We start from the raw sequence: 18,453 nt of genomic DNA, 5'->3' as shown, positions 1-18,453 counted from the left end.
GCACTATGACTCAAGTTGGAATGTCATGCGAGAAAGAGAGAGAAAGAGATTATTTGCGACAAGTCCTGCGAATATCATCTAATAAACTTGCATTTATTTATACAAAAGTAGTTGACCTTTTTCAATTTTTATCGAAATAATTTTTTTTTTTTTTTAATTTTACGGAATGAAGAAAAAAATTGAAAACTTATCAAAAAGGTTTTTTTTTTCATATTTTATTATGAATTAATAAATCGAATTATTATTGAAATTAATTAATAATATAATTTTCTAATAATAATTAGTAATATATAATTTTAATAATAATAATTGAGAAATTATTTTTTTTTTTATAAGGGGTGGAAAAAAATTTGACGGACATAAAAACCAGTTTGTGTTTTATTTCTCATGAAACAGTAGTAACATTAAATTATATAATATACGTTTGGATTTTGCATAATTCGCGATCAACAAAACACTCCCTCTCCAATATATATATATATATGTATATATATATATACTTATTTTTCAAAACGATCTTAAATTCTAAATTCATTATTTATATATTTATAAGTAATATATATTTATATATAAACATAATTTCGTACATAATTTTTATCATTCGTTCGCCTATTTATAATCTATTATATTTATATAATGACGATATTATGTGTACAACTATTCAATAATCAACAGATTTATTCGCAGTCCATTCAATTTGTAAATATATTTTTTTTTTATAAAGAAGAGAAAAAATTTGAGAAATTTTCAAAAATATTTAAATATCAGCAAAATTTTTTTTTATTACACATAAAAATTAAAATTTATTTAAAATTAAATTTTAAGATATAATTAAAAAATAACTAAAAAATGTAATTTAAATGTAAATGTAATTTATTTGTGGAAAAGTAATTTTAAAAATCTTAAAAAAAAAATTGATTTTAGAATTAAAATTTAATTTATTTGAAATTTTTTTCTAAGCGAATAAAAAAATAAAATTTTGAAAAGACTGCGTATAATTTTTAAAAACATAATTGAGCTTCTAGATTTTATTTATTATGCATCGTGTAATTTTTCTTTTTTAGCTGCCAAAAATTATTCTACTATTAAGAAAATACTAATTTACTAATAAATATTACTAAAGGAAAAAACAATTATTATTATAATAATAAGAAAGTATTTTTAAAAAAATTTACATTATTTTTGCCTAAAAAACTAAAATTATTTTTTTTTTTTAAATTAATTTTTGCAAATATATTTTTTACAAAGAAAAAAAAAGTTTCTAGAAATAAATTTTAGGAAAAATTCCTATCGAGACATGATTATCGTTCAATTATTATATATATATATATACGTTTATCTCGATATAATAATTATTTATACAATAAGCGAAAATTGTTTTACTTTTTTTTTTTGCAATAAGTCCGTCCATTTTACCTCACTGGAAATTGTGTCAATTTTTACATTTACATATGAAACTGAACTTGGTATTTTTCCTATATATTTGACGATTTATAATTTTACTTAAAATATCAGTATACCTATTTAATGATTATCTAAAATTTTTAAATTAAATTGATATTTACAATGTGCTTTAAAATTGTGGAAGAGCTACCATTATAATTTTTCTATTTCTATGAGAAATGTTTTTTTTTTTTTTTTTTTTTTCATACAGAAAATAAAAAATTTTTTCCAGCAGCAAATGAAAATAATTTTTCATTATTAGAATTTTTACTTCGATTTTTTTCAATTATAAATTATAATATAATTATAATATTAAAATTGAAAGGGAAAAATTTTCATTTGCCATTGAAAAAAAAGAAATTGAAAGAAAAAATTCATTACTATACAAAATTAAATATATATAAAAACAAAAGGGATTTCGTTATTGTCAAAAATGTAGAAAACAATATTAAATATTGTGATCACAAATTTTCAAAATAATTTTTCAAATTTGTTTCAAACAAAAAATTTTTTTAGAAATAAAAAAAAAATTCATCGTACACTCGGTAAAATTCATTTTTTTGTTTTTCAATTTTACTTATTAAAAAATATCTACTAGCTTACATTAACAGTATTTTATTCGATTATCACTCTGCTATGGGCTTGTCTTTCTTTAAAGCTGTACCGAAGTCATTGACATTTGATAGCCAATGGGGCAAAAATATGTAAAGAAAGCGTGAAAAATAGAACGTAGAAACATTTACTAGAAAAAAAAAAAAAAAAAACTATCAAGAGTTTACTTTGGAAAAAAAAATTTTTTAATTAAAATTCACTTTTAAACAAAAAAAATTTTTTACACTTAATAAAAAATTACAAATTTAATTCTTTTTTTTTCTCTATTTTGTTTATTACAAAAATATTTAGGGGAAAAAAAAAATTTCTTTTCCAAAGAATCTCGAGATTTCTAAAAGTGCAAAATTATTGATGTAAATTTTTATTATAGACTTATACACACGAGGTAAAAAAGTTATAATTCTATATTTTATATAGAAAAAGATTTCGGAAAAATCGATTGACCTTAGATTTCCGAAAAAAAATATATTTTCAGAAAATATTCCTAAATAATTTTTAATTTCAGTCTCTTGGAGACAAAAAAAAAACCTTTTTTTATCACGAAAAAATTTAGAATCAAAATCCAAAGTCATTCGCTTTTTCTTACCCTGAAAGTTTAATATAAATATAATTTTTTATTAATTATATTATAATTAAAATAATTATTAATAATTAATAATTAATAATTAATAATTAATAATTAATAATTAATAATTAATAATTAATAGATTTTAAGAAACATTTTCAAATTCTAATTTTATGTAATTGACACCTATTTTTTATTTTGCTCGTCAGAGAATAACGAACGAGTTTTGGCACTGGTTTTTCTCAATAATAAAATTTGATTATTATGTATTTGTTAAATGTATCTGAGATTATAGATACCTAATTTCTCACTCATGCTAAAATTCTATTTTTTCTATTTTTTACTCATTCATACTTCTCGCAATCCGGCTTTGGTTAAAACTTCAGCTGTTAATGCGATAAACTTTAATTAATTACCTTTTTTTAATTATTATAAGTTAACTTTACTTGAAATTTTAGTCTCTCTCTCTCTCTTTTTTTTCTAAAGAGAGAAAAATACGAATTTTTCGAGTGTACGATGAAAATTTGTGATCTGCATTTTTAATAAAGCCAAAATATTTCATTTAGAATTTTTTTTATATACTTTCTTCTTAATTTGGCAGTTTACTAAAAAATTTGTTTTTTTTCCCCTTTATTCTATGAATAAAAATTCTCCCTTTGTTGATAAAGAGGTAAAGGTGTTAATGGCGACAGATCATCATCATCGAATCGTGGATTTTGATCCAGAGGAAGAGTCGCCAGGGCCTTTACTGTTTGAAAAGAAAAAAACAATATATTATCGTAAATTTTTTTTTGCAGAAATAAAATTTTTTTTATAACGAATTGCGACACGGACAATTAGCCGACATAAAACGCAAAAAAAAAGAAAATGAGAAAAATAATAAAAAAAATTGAATAAAAGGAAAAGAAAAAAAAATGGAAACAAACCTGACAAACGGTAATGTGATGTGCGAGAGTCCTACATGGAATGGAAGCATTTTTCAGTTCAGTGTGGCAGGTTACCTACACACAGCACAAACGGTCCAAACAACATTCTACAATCTACGAAATTCTAAGTTCATTTTCAATTCTAATTTTTTATTCAATCCACAATAAGAAAATTTTTATTCCCTTCTCTCATGACTTTCATTTACTAAAAGTATCTCAAACTTATAAAGAATTCAAATATCCTGAATTTAAAATTTTATAATCAAATTTTACACGAAATTTTCCAATTTAAATTTTCAAATAGTCACAATAGAGAATTGTCGAATTTTTATAATTTTAGATGAATAATTTATTTTATTCTTAAATAACATTCAGAACTATTTTGTTTATATAAAAAAAAATGTGAAATCGAAGAGAGGGGAATAAAAAATTTTTTGAACTCAGAATTCCGGAATGAGAATGGCACTAAATGATATATTCCAGAAGTGTGAACCTCGAGAGTATGACAATGCAACGATTTTTTTTTTTCAAGTGAGACTATATGTCAAATAATAAATAATTTAAATAATAAAATATACGATAAATAATAGTAATAATAATAATAAACACTCGATTGAAAAAAAATGAAACGAACATGCGTCACACTGCTAGACTAATAACACTAGGCCATGCAAATAATACTTTTTTTTCTGTAATATTATTTCGATTTTCTTTTTACATACCAGCTACCATTTTACTTTTTTCCATCACTTGTTTCGCTAATATTTGATTGAGCTGAAGAATATGTTCACGTTGTCTTTTTTCCTCCTCGACTTTTTGCTTCAATGTTCCTGATTTCTCGGGACTTTTCTCATCTTCTATGCAAAAAAAAAGCCAAAGCAAAAAAAATTAATAAAAATTCAAAAATTTTGATAAAATTAAAATGCGATCAAATTTGAATTTATCAAAATTTAGTTAGAGGTGTAATTTTTTTTCTGTCATTATTTATAGAATCGAAAATTATTGTTAAAATTAAACAAAAATTATTTTTTACCATTTTATAAATTTTATTTCTATATGAATTTTTTAATTATGAATTTAGAAAAATTTTAATTTTTTCAAAAGTCATGGAAATTTTAATTTTTCGAGAATTTCGAGTTTTTCTTTAAAAATTATTAAGAAATTTTTTTATTATTTTCCAATAATTATATTATAATTTTAAATATTAAATGATTGTCAAGAATAAAATTTATACACCTCTAAATAATATTAATTTTGTTGAATTGAAATTTTGCCCTTTAAAGTTTAAACAAATATAACAATTTTTGGAAATTTCAAATTTTTATGAAATTAAAAAAAAAATTAAATTAAAATTTTAAGAAAATAAAAATATTAATGAAATTAAAATTTTAATGAAATAAAAATATTAATGAAATTAAAATTTTAATGAAATAACAATATTACATGAAATTAAATTGTTTTTTAAAGAGAAAAATTGTAAAAAAAAATAATAAAATTTTAATTAAATTAGAAACAAACCTCCTCCTTCGGATGCTGTGACTACAGTTTCTGAAAGCATTTTTCTGATAGATTCCACTTTCTTTAGACGTTGTTCCCTTTCTTCGGCCGTCAATTCTGGCGTCTGAAAAAAATATTTTCGATATATTTTTTTTTTCTTAAATAAATAAAAAGAAAAATAATAATTATTATATACAATTTTTTTTGCAACAAAAAAAAAGTCGAAATTGATTTTTTTTAATGTTAACGAAAATATATTTTTTTGAAAGAAAATTTGAAAATTAACTTTTACTATAACGACAATAAATTTTCATCAACAAAAAAAAGTTGAAATTAATATTTTTTTTTCTAAAAAAAAATTTGTAATTTCTTTCGGAAGAAAATTAAAAAACTACTTTTTATTGTGACAATGAATTTTCTTCAACAAAAAAAGACAAAATTAATTTTTTTTAATTTTTAAAAAAATTTTATTTTCTTTCCTATGAATATTAAAAAATAAATTTTTATTTACTATAAATTTTTAATAATAATTAATAAATTTTTTTTCAACAAAAAAAAGTCGAAATCAATTTTTTCTTTTTTAATTTGCAATTTCTTTCGGAAGAATATTAAAAAATTCCTTTTTACTATAACAATAAATTCTGTTTATTAAAAAAGGAATTCAATTTTTTTCTTTTTTAATTTGCAATTTTTTTTTCGAAAGAAATTTTTAAAAAAATTTTAATTTCTTTTGTATGAATAAATTTTTATTTACTATGTGACAATAAATTATTTTCAAGAAAAAAAAAGTTGAAATTAACTTTTTCAAATTTTTAATATTCTAACAAAATTTCGAAATTTCTATTCGTAAAAACATTATAAAAAATTAGTTTTTAATGTGACAATAAATTTTTTTCAACAAAAAAAAGTCGAAATAAATTTTTTCTTTTTTAATTTACAATTTCTTTCGGAAGAATATTAAAAAATTAATTTTTATGTACTATGTAACAAAAAAAAGTTGAAAGTAACTTTTAAAAATTTTATTAATATTCTAACAAAATTTCGAAATTTCTATTCGAAAAAACATTATAAAAAATTAGTTTTTACTATAACAATAAATTTTGTTTATCAAAAAAGGAAATCAAACATTTTTCTTTTTTAATAATAAATTTTTTTTTTTTCCTACAAAAAATGGCGAAATTTATTTTTTGTTTTATAATTTTAAAAAAATTCGAAAGAAAATATTTAGAAAAATTTTTTTTTGCAAATATTACCTTTTCGGGAATATAACGTTCGGGAATAACAATTTTATTTGGCGTTCCTAAGAGTTGATCAATTGTACTTTCATTATATTTTAATTCTTTTTGGCTTAATGTCGATCTCACAACGTCCGGAGCATTTATTCTCGGCCTCAATGCTCGTTCCATATCCAAATCGTCCCTTGCTCTACCCATTCCCTGCAAAAAAAAAAATAAAATAAATAATAATAATAATAATAATAAATAATAATTTTTCTCAGACAGAAAATTTTCCTAAAACAATTTTCTTTTCCTAAGGAAATATTTTCTATTTTTTTTCCGCAGGGGAGATAAAATTAATTTTAAAAAAATAAATATTTAACTAATAAATAAAAAATTAGAAATAATAAATAAAATATTAGAAATAATAAATATAAATAATTAAACAAAATTACAGATAAAAAATTAAGCATGTAAAAATAATCATGAATAATTTTGATGATAAAAAAATTTTTTAAATAAAATTTAAATTTAATTAAATTTAATTTAAATTTACATGAAATTTAAAATTAAATTTAATTTAAATTTTAAATTTCGTGTATTTTAAACTAAAAAAAAAACCAAATAATGAAAATAATGAAAGCTACCATTTTCGTAATTGTGTCTTCCAAATCAAAAATGGGTTTACTACTCGACACAGTGTAATGTCTTCGTTTTTCCTTTGGTACTAATCGTCTTTTGGGTGTATCAATTTTTTTCTCCGTCATTTCCTTAATTATTTGTTTAGCTGCTTCACTTTTAAAAACAGGTGACAATTGAGGTGGTGGCGGTGATGATGTCTCGCCAATACCATTGAGACTTGCCGCTGAGCCAAATAGCCTTTCATGGACACTTGGAATAATTGTCGGTGACATTGGTCCAGAATTCAAAATTCCCCCGAGACTCTCAGTTGCTCTGATCGATGGTGTCGATCCATATTGAGAATAATACTGCACCGGTTGCTGCTGTTGCTGACTCCTTATTGACTGAACCTGATAATTCTGCTGACTTGGACTGTAAGGCGGACTTGTCGAATAGTTCGGCGAACTCATTGGAACGTAAGAACTTGATGAGGGACTATCCGTATACGGCGAAAGTGTGCTGTCGGAACTTCCATCCTGATTCTCAAACTACAGGGTCGATGAAATGAAATGAAACACAAAAAAAAAATGATGGGGAATACTAAACTAAATGAAAAAAAAAATAATAATTTTCAAACCAAATTGAAAAAAAAATCAAAAAAATTAAAATTTATTACAAAAATAAAAAAATTAAAATTTATTACAAAATAGAAAAATTAAAATTGAAAAATTCCAAAATAAAAAAAATTAAAAAATAAATTGAAAATTTTTATTTTGGATGGAGAAATTTTAATACCGATAGGATGGAAATGAGGTTTTTCTGAAATTGAATTTAGAAACTTACCCTGACACGGTGGCGTCGTGCTATCATATTTTTTAAGGCGTTCATACTGTCACTTCTCGGAGGCGGGAGAACAGGAGCTTGATGCACCGCTGGATGCGGTCGCTGGCCTCCAAATCCTCTGGGTAAAGACATGCTTCTCTGGAATTGAACATCATCAATTTCAGATAACTGAACTGTACTTTGAGCATGAGATATTGGCGACTCTTCGACTACTTTTCCAAGTTGTGCCTTCTGAAAAGGAGAAAAAAAAAACATAAATCCCTTAGTTTCAATAATAATTTATTATATTCTATATATTTTTTGTGTTCAGTAAATTGAAATTTCTTTTCTTCTAATTATTTAAATTTTATTTTGTTACAGAAAGTGGAAATATTTTGGAAATATCAATGCTGCAAATATGTAAGTAGATTTTTTTTTATTAAATTTGCTTCCATTTTTTTTTAAATTTTCTAATTTCAAGTTTATTATTTTTTATAATTGAATCAATTTTTTTTTTTTTTTTTTTTTAATAAAATATAATTTCTGCCGACTGACTCAGGCGATAAAATCTAATTAAAAAAAAAATATGAATCCAGCGTGGGAAAATGGAATATTTCTCTTTTTCAATTAATGTAAATTAAACAAATTTTTTCAAATTAAGTTGAATTAAATTGATTTTAATTAAAATTAACGTTATTAATTAAAATTAAACAAATATAATTAAATTTTTATCAAATTTTCGAAAATTTGGTTCTTCAATTTAAAAAAATATATTTATATTATTTTCATTAAAAAAATATATTTGATTCATAAATTTGTCGTTAAATAATAGTTATTTAAAATTTTGTAGTTTTTCTGTAAAGTCAGTAAACGAAATTGTAATTTTTATCCAATTTTTACAAACAGCTTATTTTTTACTTTTTGAAAGATTCTTTAAAATATTATGTTGTTGTTTGAATTTTTGTTAACAATATTTTTTTGTTCAATAGTTGTTAGTCAAACAAAAATTTTGTTTTTTGTTATTTTTTGAAACCAAATATTATTTACACAAAATCAAAATAAATGGAATTTTTTACGAGTAGAATTGTAAAAAATCTTTATAAGAGAAAAATTAATTTTCATAAAAATTGTAAAAATATTACAATTGTTGACTTATTTAAAAAAAAAAAAAAAAAAAAAAACACAAAATGTTAAATAATTATTATTATTTGACAAGAAATGTTGTCTTAAAACAATTTCTTTTTTTTTTCTGGAAAATTATTTCGAAAATTAAAAATTATCTGAAAAAATAAGTTTTAAAAATAAAAAATAATTAAAAATATTGATAAAGAAGTAAATATAGAAAGAAGAGGAAATTTATTAAATAATTTACAAGTTCAAGAATAAAATATAATTTTTAGAAGTAATATAAATTTGATATTTTTTTAAATTAAATATTTGGCTTTGAAAAAATGTTTCCGATTAAAAATTTTTTGGCTCATTTAATGCTTTTAAAAATAATTATTTTTTTTCAAACTTGTAAATTGTTTTAAATTATTTTACAAATTTCCTCTTTTATTTACTAATTTTTCGGAATCTATAAAAAGATTTTATTAAAAAAAAATTGTGTACTTTAATTTTTTATTTATTATTTTTTAATTTTTCAAACGAAAATAAATTCCATAGAATTTTTCATGAAATTTTTTAGAAGGTAAGCGTAAATTTTTTTTGTAAAAATTCAATTAAGTTTCTAAAAAATATTGTAAAGTTTTAAAAATATTTCCATATGAAATTTCCAAAATGAATTCAAAAAATTTCAAGAAGGTTTCAAAAATTTCTAAAAAGTTCATTTAATAATGTTTCTAAAAGTTATTGGAAAATTTTTGGATATTTCCATGAAAATTCCAGAGATATTTCCATAAAGTTTAAAAAAATTTTTTAATAAAATTTTTAGAAAGTATAAAAAGTTTAGTTCTTACACTGAAAAAAAAAATTTTATTTGATTCTCAAATACTCGATTACTTGACTATTATCAAATAAATATTTATTTCAAATAATTATTATTTGAATCAATTAAATTGCATTTATTTCAAATACAGAAATTATTGATTCAAATACAATTTATTTAATTCAAATAAAAATTATTTCGTTCAAGTAAATAATTTAATTGATAATAGTCAAGTAATCGAGTGTATTTGAATGAAATAAATTTTTTTTTCTTTCAGTGTATGAAATTTAGAAGGTTCCGTAAATTTTTTTAGATATTTCCCATAAAGTTTCCAAAATGTTTTCATTAAAATTTTTTTTTTAGAAAGTTTTAGTAATTTCTAAAATGTTTAAGAAAATTCTATAGAAAGTTGAAAAAAAATCTAGATATTTCCATGAAGTTTCCAGAAATTTCTATAAAATTTTCAAAAAAGATTTCATAAAAATAGATAGTTCTATTAGTTTTTAAAATGTTTAAAAATATTCTAAAAAATTCAAAAAAATTTCTAAATATTTCCATAAAGTTTCCAAAATATTTCCATAAATATTTTTATATTTCAAAAAGTTCGATAAAGTTTTGGAAAATTTTCAGATATTTCCAAAATAGTTTCCAAAAAATTTAATAAAATTCTATAGAAAATGCAAAAAAATTTCTAAATATTTCCATAAAGTTTTCAAAATATTTCCATAAATATTTTTATATTTCAAAAAGTTCGATAAAGTTTTGGAAAATTTTCAGATATTTCCAAAATAGTTTCCAAAAAATTTAATAAAATTCTATAGAAAATGCAAAAAAATTTCTAAATATTTCCAAAATAGTTTCAAAAAAATTTAATAAAATTCTATAGAAAGTTCAAAAAATTTCTAGATATTTCCATTAAGTTTCCAGATATTTTCATACAATTTCTAGGTCTTATAAAATATCCGGATTTTTCCATTAAATTTCTAGAAGGTTTTTCTATTTTTTTTTTAAATATCTAAAAACTTGAATAAAGTTTCTAGAATTAAAAAAAAAAAAATTTTTATAAAAAAAATGAATGTTTCTTGCCTCAAAATGCTGAGAGCCTCCGAATTCGTCTTCGCCGAGTCTCTTTGCACCGCCAGGAGCAGCTAAACCATTTGTCAGGGGAATTCCAAGACCTCCCGTTCTATCGCCACGATCCCTTTGTCGTCTTTCCGATTCTCTTTTTACTATCCTCACAGTTTTAATTTCCTGCTTCTCTCTACCGTGTATCAATCCAGCGAATTTATTATCATCCTGTCCGTAATTTCCATTAATTAACAAACTATCGTCATTTGGCGGTGGTGGTGGCGGCGGCGGTATATATTCAGGTGGATGAATCGCCTCATTATTCGTCGGACTATCGTAATGTTTATTATTCCCCTCTGTAAAAAATAGAAAAATAGAATTTTCACACAAAAAAAAAATTAATAATTCGAAAAAGAAATAAAAAAAATATTTTTTCAAAAAAAGAAAAAAAAAAAAAAACAACTGAATAAATAAAATAACAAACCTTTTCTAGCCTCGGTATTAACATAAAGAGGAATATTATTTTGTATTGGACTGCTTTTCCCTTGAATTTGATCTTTGAGCAGTTGTTGTTTGAGTTGATGTTGTTGAATTTGTTCACGTAATTGTGGTGATAAAGCGGTGATATGATTTTGTGGCGAGTGTTGTTGATTTTGACGAGGCGGTGAATAACGATAAGAATTTTCCTTATAGGATGACAATGGCTCTTTATAGGGCGGTGAAGATTGTGAAATATATTGTGGTGGACTTTCAATTTGTCTACCGTGTGGCGATGACGAACTCGATGGACTCGATGGCGAATGATTTAATCCATGATCGCGAGTTATTCCCGAATCTAAATCCGTCTCTAACCATGAGCAAGGTGCACGTTTTTTTGAGTGATGAACTTGAGGTGTTGCTGAAAAATTAAAATTTCTAATTAAATAAAATTCATTATTTTATCGAGGGAAAATTTTTTTTTTTCCAAAAAATTGAATATATTTCACAAAAGCAATTTTAAATTATTAAAATTATTATTATATAAATTAATTATTATGAATAATTAATATAAAATAATATAAATAATTAAAATAAAAAATATGAATAATATAATAATTATAAATAATTTAAATAAATAATTAATTTGAAAATTGGTAATTTATGAAAATTAATGAAATTTGAATCGATATGTGTTATATTGGAATAATTAATTTGTATTTAATTAAGTTAAATTTGACAGCAGACGTGTTATTATAAATCTAAGGGAATAATTTAATCAAAGGAGAGTAGAATGTTAATTAATACTAACTAGATGTCTGCGGCCTAATTTGCTCCTTGAGCTGTCGAATTTGGTTGCTTAGTTCCTGCCTCTGTCTCTTGAGATCGCTCACATGTTGCTGAGCTAATTCCGCTTCCCATGCAGCAGTGGTTCCTGTCGAATCTCGAATCATGCTTCCCACGTATCTTCTCGAGGGCTGAAGCTTTTGTCTCAATACAACAAGATCTTGTTCAAGTCGATCATTCTCCGCAACTGTCTCCTCTAGTTTCTATTTAATAATTTTCATTTAATTTAATCAAAACTACTTTTTATATTTATTTTTATTTTTCAAAATATTTTAAATTAAATTTTTTAAAATACTTAATTGATAATATCAATTTAGTATTTTTTCTCAAATGCAGGCCTTGGATTTTTTCCGACTTTTTCCGACTTTTTTTTTAAATACGACTTTTTTTTACATTTAAAAAAAAAAATTTAAACAAAATACATCTTTTTAGTACACAGTGCAGATCGTCTTCAAATCTACTTTATTTCAATAATTTAATAAATTTTTAACTCAAATTCTTCACTAAATTAATTATTTTTAATAATTTTTTAATGAAATTCTACACAAATTCAATTATCTTAAACTATTTTTCAATTAAAATTTTTATGATTTAATAATTGTTTAAAATTTAAAAAAAAATTAGCAAATAAAATTACCAAAAATTAATCATTCAAAATCACTTATAATTTCATTATTTGCAAAAATTAAATTAAATTATTTTTAACGATTTTTATAATATTCTTCGAAAATTCAATTATTATCCAAAATTGTAATTGAAATTCAAATATTTTTCAAAATTTAAATTCAAAATCAACTAAAATTCAATTATATTCCAAAATTTAAATTCAAAATCTACTAAAATTCAATTATATTCCAAAATTTCAATTCAAAATCGACTCAAATTCAATTATTATCCAAAATTCTAATTTAAAATAAATTATTTTTCAAAATTTTAATTCAAAATCAACTAATATTCAATTATTTTTAAAATTGTCAGTTCAAAATCAACTAAAATTAAATTATTTTCAAAAATTGTAATTGATATTCAATAATTTTTCAAAATTTCAATTCAAAATCGACTAAAATTCAATTATTATCCAAAATTCTAATTGAAATTAAATTATTTTCCAAAATTTCAATTCAAAATCTACTAAAATAAAATTATTTTTAACATTGTCAATTCAAAATCAACTAAAATTAAATTATTTTCAAAAATTTTAATTAAAATTCGATTATTTTTCAAAATTTTAATTCAAAATTAACTAAAATTCATTTATTTTTAAAAATGTTGATTGAAATTCAATAATTTTTAAAATTTCAATTTAAAATCGACTAAAATTTAATTATATTTAAAAATTTCAATTGAAAATCAACTAAAATTCAATTATTATCCAAAATTGAAAATGAATTTTAAATATTTTTCAAAATTTTAATTCAAAATTTACTAAATTTCAATTATTTTCCAAAATTTCAGTTTAAAATCGACTAAAATTAAATTTTTTTTTAAATTTTAATTGAAATTCGATTATTTTTCAAAATTTCAATTCAAAATTAACTAAAATTCATTTATTTTCAAAAATGTTGATTGAAATTCAATTATTTTTAAAGCATTTCTCAAAATAAAAACTTTGGAAATTCAATTTTTGTCTATCAATGCAGATTTTCTTCATATCTTCTTTATTTCAATTATTTAACAAATTTTTAACTAAAATTCTTCACTAAATTAATTATTTTTTTTAATAATTTTAATGAAATTCTTCACAAATTCAATTATCTAAAATTATTTTTTAATTAAAAATTTTATGAAATTTAACAAATTGTTTACAATTTAATGAAAAATCGAATAAAATTACTAAAAAAAATTTCAATTTAAAATATTTTAAAATTATTTGCACAAATTCAATTATTTGAAATCATTTTTCGCTTAAAAAGTTTTCAAATTATTTTATTTTTGTCTGCAATTTCTAATAATAATTTTTTTTAGTGAAATCATCAAAAAAATTTTAATTAAAAATATCTTCAAGTGATTTCAAAAATCTGAATTGTAAATTTTTGAAAATTCAATTACTTTTTAAAAATATGTCATCTAAAATTATTATTTTTAATTCTGTAAAATTTAATTATTATTTGAAAATTAATAAATTGAAATTCAATTATTTATAAAAATTTCAACTTTTAACTCTCCCAAAATTATTATTTAAAAATCTGTAAAACTTAATTAAATATTGCCTGAATTCTTTTTTTTTTTTTGAAATTATAAAAATGGAACTTTAAGAATTTTTTTTTTAGAAATTTTGTCCTACTTAGGTAAATAAATTTTTGAAATTTTGTCTTTTAGTTCGATTATGAAATAGAAATAAATTTTCTTGATAATATTTTTATAGAATTATTTTCATTACAGAATTAATAAGTATTAATAGTAAAATATTTATTAACTAATTAAATTTTGTTAAAATAAAAAAATCAACTTTTTTTGTGCCTTAAAGTCGATTCAAGGCTTGAAAATGGAAATTTTTAATTTTTTAAATAAAATATAATATTTTCGATTATATACAAATTAAATATGAAGGATTTTTCGTCTCTGTTTGAATTTCGTATTAATCAAATTCTGGAGAAAATTAGATAGCTACACTCTATATACCTTTGAATGATGAGCAAGGAGCATTCTCACTTTGCTTAATTCCCGTTCCAAAAGCCGGTAGTGTTCAACTTCCGCTGGACTATTTCTGTTGCCTTGCAATTTGTACCGTAGACTCTCCAATGCCTTTTGCAAAATTTCCTGTAATTGAGATTTTTCAAATTAGACCTTCATTTCCAAGAAAATAAATAACAAAAAATAATTATTAATCAATTTACTTTATATTTATAGTAAATTTTGAAAAAAAAAAAAACAACTTTTCTTAATTTTTCAGAGAAATAAATTTCTTCTAAAAAAAAAATTCTTATCTTTCTCTACAAAAGGAGAAATTTTTTTTTCTCCCAAGAAAATTCCTCTTTCTTAATTTTCTCCACGATTCACACTTTAATTATCAGAAAAGAGAATAATTACATTATCTTTCTCTCTTTCACATTGTCGCTTATTACGATGACAGTTATAGTAACAGTCTTTCATCACATTTATACAAAAAGGAAAAGAAATCATTTTTTTTTTAATAGAAGGAAAAGAAATAATTTTTATAGAAGCAAAGAAAATATCGGATATATATATATATATATATATATAACTGTGAGTAAAGAAAATTAGAAGAGAGAAAAAAAAATGTCCGCAAAGTTGCAACGTGAGAGTAACTCGAGATGAATCAAAGGCAATAAAGAGAGATCTGTCTTTTGAAACGGAGGGAGAGGAGAGGGGTAAAAAAAAACTGCTGACCGGATTTGAAACCGAGCTCGTAAGTCCGGGAATGATGAGTGGATTGAGTTTCAGAAAAAGGGAGAAAAAAAAAAAAAAAAAAAAGTGAACTAACCTTGTCCTGCTGAAGACTATGAACTGTGGCTGATTCTTCCTGAAGTAACCGGTCGGTTTTAAAGAGTTGATGCACCTTCGCCTGTGACAAAAAAAAATTGAGTTTTTAGTTTAGTAAAGAAAATTTTTGGAGTCTCTCTCTCTCTCTCTCTCTCTCTCTCTATCGTCACTAGTTGACACTCAACCATCGTCTACTGAGGTAGTTAAGTGTCGCATTTCAGTCGTGTTATTCCATATAGTTAAAACAACGACAACGACGAAAACATTTTGTCGACAGACGCCAACAAACGCTTCTGTTCTACTCATTTATTATATTCTGCACACTGTTATATAATTAGATGCATCTACAATATTCTTGTTTCTTTGAATTAATTAATTTTGTCACATATTGCAATTTTGAATATTCCAAATCTAGATTTCAACGCGAAAATAATAACAAAAAAAAATTTTTTTTTATTAATTGAGTGAGAATTTTTTAAATTATCTAAGAAAAAGTTTTTTTTTTTTACTTCCACTGTAATCATAAGTAGAAATATTAGACAAAAAAAATTATTCTAAACATGCTATCTTAAAAATTTCTTTTTTGAAACTTCTTTTGTTTATAGAAGTAAAAAATTATATAATAATGAAAATTAAAAGTGATTCATTGTCAATTCAAAATCAAATAAAATTCAATTAATTTTTGAAATTTAAATTGAAATTCAATTATTTTTCACAATTTCAATTCAAAATCTACTAAAATTCAATTATTTTCCAAAATTTCAATTCAAAATCTACTAAAATTCAATTATTTTCCAAAATTTCAATTCAAAATCAACTAAAATTCAATTATTATCCAAAATTATAATTTAAATTCAATTATATTCCAAAATTTCAATTCAAAATCTACTAAAATTTAATTATTCCCCAAAATTCTAATTGAAAATCAATTATTTTCCAAAATTTTAATTCAAAATCAACAAAAATTAAATTATTTTCCAAAATTTCAATTTAAAATCGACTAAAATTTAATTATTTTCAAAAATTTCAATTCAAAATCAACTAAAATTAAATTATTTCAATTCAAAATCTACTAAAATTCAATTATTATCCAAAATTTCAATTCAAAATCTACTAAAATTTAATTATTCTCCAAAATTCTAATTGAAAATAAATTATTTTCCAAAATTTTAATTCAAAATCCACAAAAATTAAATTATTTTCCAAAATTTCAATTTAAAATCGACTAAAATTTAATTATTTTCAAAAATTTCAATTCAAAATCAACTAAAATTCAAATATTTCAATTCAAAATGAACTAAAATTCAATTATTATCCAAAATTCTAATTGATATTGAATTTTTTTCCAAAATTTCAATTTAAAATCTACTAAAATTTAATTACTATCCAAAATTCTAATTGAAATTAAATTATTTTCCAAAATTTCAATTTAAAATCGACTAAAATTCAATTATTTCAATTCAAAATCTACTAAAATTCATTTATTATCCAAAATTTCAATTCAAAATCTACTAAAATTTAATTATTCTCCAAAATTCTAATTGAAAATCAATTATTTTCCAAAATTTTAATTCAAAATTAAGTAAAATTCATTTATTTTCAAAAATGTTGATTGAAATTTAATTATTTTAAAAATTTTCAATTATAAATCAACTAAAGTTCAATTATTGTCTAAAATTCTACTTAATTGATATTCAATTATTTTCAAAAATTTCAATTCAAAATCAACTAAAATTCAATTGTTATAAAAAGTTGTAATTGAAATTCAATCATTTTCCAAAATTTTATTCCCAAATCGACTAAAATTCAATTTTTTTTTAAATTGTCAATTCCAAATCAACTAAAGTTCAATTATTATCCAAAATTCTAATTGAAATTCAATTTTTTTTTTAAATTTCAATTTAAAATCTACTAAAATTTAATTATTTTCAAAAATTTCAATTCAAAATCAACTAAAATTCAATTATTTTTAAAATTGTTAATTAAAAATCAACTAAAATTCTAAAAGTGATTCATTTGAGAAATTTAATCATTTAATTTAATCAATTTAATTTAATTTATTGAAAATCAGAAAAAAAAATTCTTTTTTCAACAATTATTACGTGCATGAATCATGAAATTTACATTTATAATCAATGATTTAGAAGAAAAAATAATTTTCTATGCAAATTATAATTTTTTTGTTGAAAAAAATTTTTATAACGTATAATTATATATTTTTTTTATTATAATACTTTTTCTATAGATACTAATTTTTTTAACGTTTCTCGATAATAAAAATAATATGTAAGCAAAAAATTTTATTTTTCGAATGAAAATTATTTTTTTTTTTTCAGTACTTAATCTTCACCGTCGTCAATTAATATTTATAAATAATTTTTTAAAAATAATAATTATAATAAATTAGTAATTAAATAATTTATTGAAAATAATATAATTATAATCATAATAATTATTTTTTTTATTTATCGTTTAGAAATTAACTAAATAAATTTAACGATTTATTTTTAATTCTAATTAATTTCGACATTGTCAATTAAATGTGGAATTTTTTTTTCTCAATGTAATTTTTTTTTAAAATTATCTGGATTATTTTTTGGAATCTACCTATTTTGTAATTTATAATTTATATGAAAAAAAAAAATGTTTTTCTTTCTCTCTACTCACTTGAAGTTGTCCATGATCAGGACTGAGTCTGTCCCAGTCTCTTCTCTCCTGGGCCAAAAGTCTCTGTTCTTCGACTCTTTGATTAAATTCGAGTCGATCTCGATATTCCCTTGTGTTTTCCTGTAGAAGGTCATGACGAGAACCAGAAACACTTCCATTAGCAGTACTTCGATTATAGAGCGATCCTAATTTCAACATATTGGCCACCAGATTCTCCAATGGTTTCCCCTTTTCATACTGAAAACATAATTAATTGAATTAAAATTAAAACAAGAATTTAAAGTCAAAAAATAATTTTATTTTAAATTCAAAATTTATTTT

General features: G+C 21.2%; 1 protein-coding gene and 1 long non-coding RNA gene across 11 annotated transcripts in view; one reads left to right on the top strand and one right to left on the bottom strand.

Moving 5' to 3' along the window:
• Positions 1–18,453, top strand: part of LOC127281227 (uncharacterized) — an 88,246-nt gene that overhangs the window by 41,924 nt on the left and 27,869 nt on the right. The window contains exon 2 of the long non-coding RNA XR_007842938.1: positions 8,085–8,123. This is a non-coding gene — a long non-coding RNA (uncharacterized LOC127281227). The remainder of the gene's footprint in view (positions 1–8,084; positions 8,124–18,453) is intronic.
• The window catches only part of LOC127281217 (uncharacterized), a 257,929-nt gene continuing 239,836 nt past the window's right edge, over positions 361–18,453 (bottom strand). For 7 of the 10 annotated variants that reach the window (XM_051304825.1, XM_051304826.1, XM_051304828.1 and 4 more), the window contains 12 exons: positions 18,133–18,369; positions 15,467–15,547; positions 14,644–14,781; positions 11,987–12,224; positions 11,183–11,596; positions 10,717–11,054; positions 7,725–7,955; positions 6,908–7,429; positions 6,297–6,479; positions 5,065–5,167; positions 4,269–4,403; positions 361–3,368 (listed from right to left, as the gene is read on the bottom strand). In XM_051304825.1, the coding sequence (XP_051160782.1) occupies positions 3,256–3,368; positions 4,269–4,403; positions 5,065–5,167; positions 6,297–6,479; positions 6,908–7,429; positions 7,725–7,955; positions 10,717–11,054; positions 11,183–11,596; positions 11,987–12,224; positions 14,644–14,781; positions 15,467–15,547; positions 18,133–18,369 (2,733 nt within the window). In that variant the 3' untranslated portion in view covers positions 361–3,255. Of the gene's footprint in view, positions 3,369–3,546; positions 3,622–4,268; positions 4,404–5,064; positions 5,168–6,296; positions 6,480–6,907; positions 7,430–7,724; positions 7,956–10,716; positions 11,055–11,182; positions 11,597–11,986; positions 12,225–14,643; positions 14,782–15,466; positions 15,548–18,132; positions 18,370–18,453 lie in introns of all 10 variants that reach the window. The other 3 variants (XR_007842936.1, XM_051304822.1, XM_051304829.1) reach the window with 3 other exon arrangements.

Source organism: Leptopilina boulardi, unplaced genomic scaffold, assembly GCF_019393585.1.
Source record: "Leptopilina boulardi isolate dan_hultmark-lab unplaced genomic scaffold, ZJU_Lbou_2.1 LbouV2_266, whole genome shotgun sequence".
Taxonomy (NCBI): domain Eukaryota; kingdom Metazoa; phylum Arthropoda; class Insecta; order Hymenoptera; family Figitidae; genus Leptopilina; species Leptopilina boulardi.
This window is presented reverse-complemented; position numbering and strand designations above follow the sequence as displayed.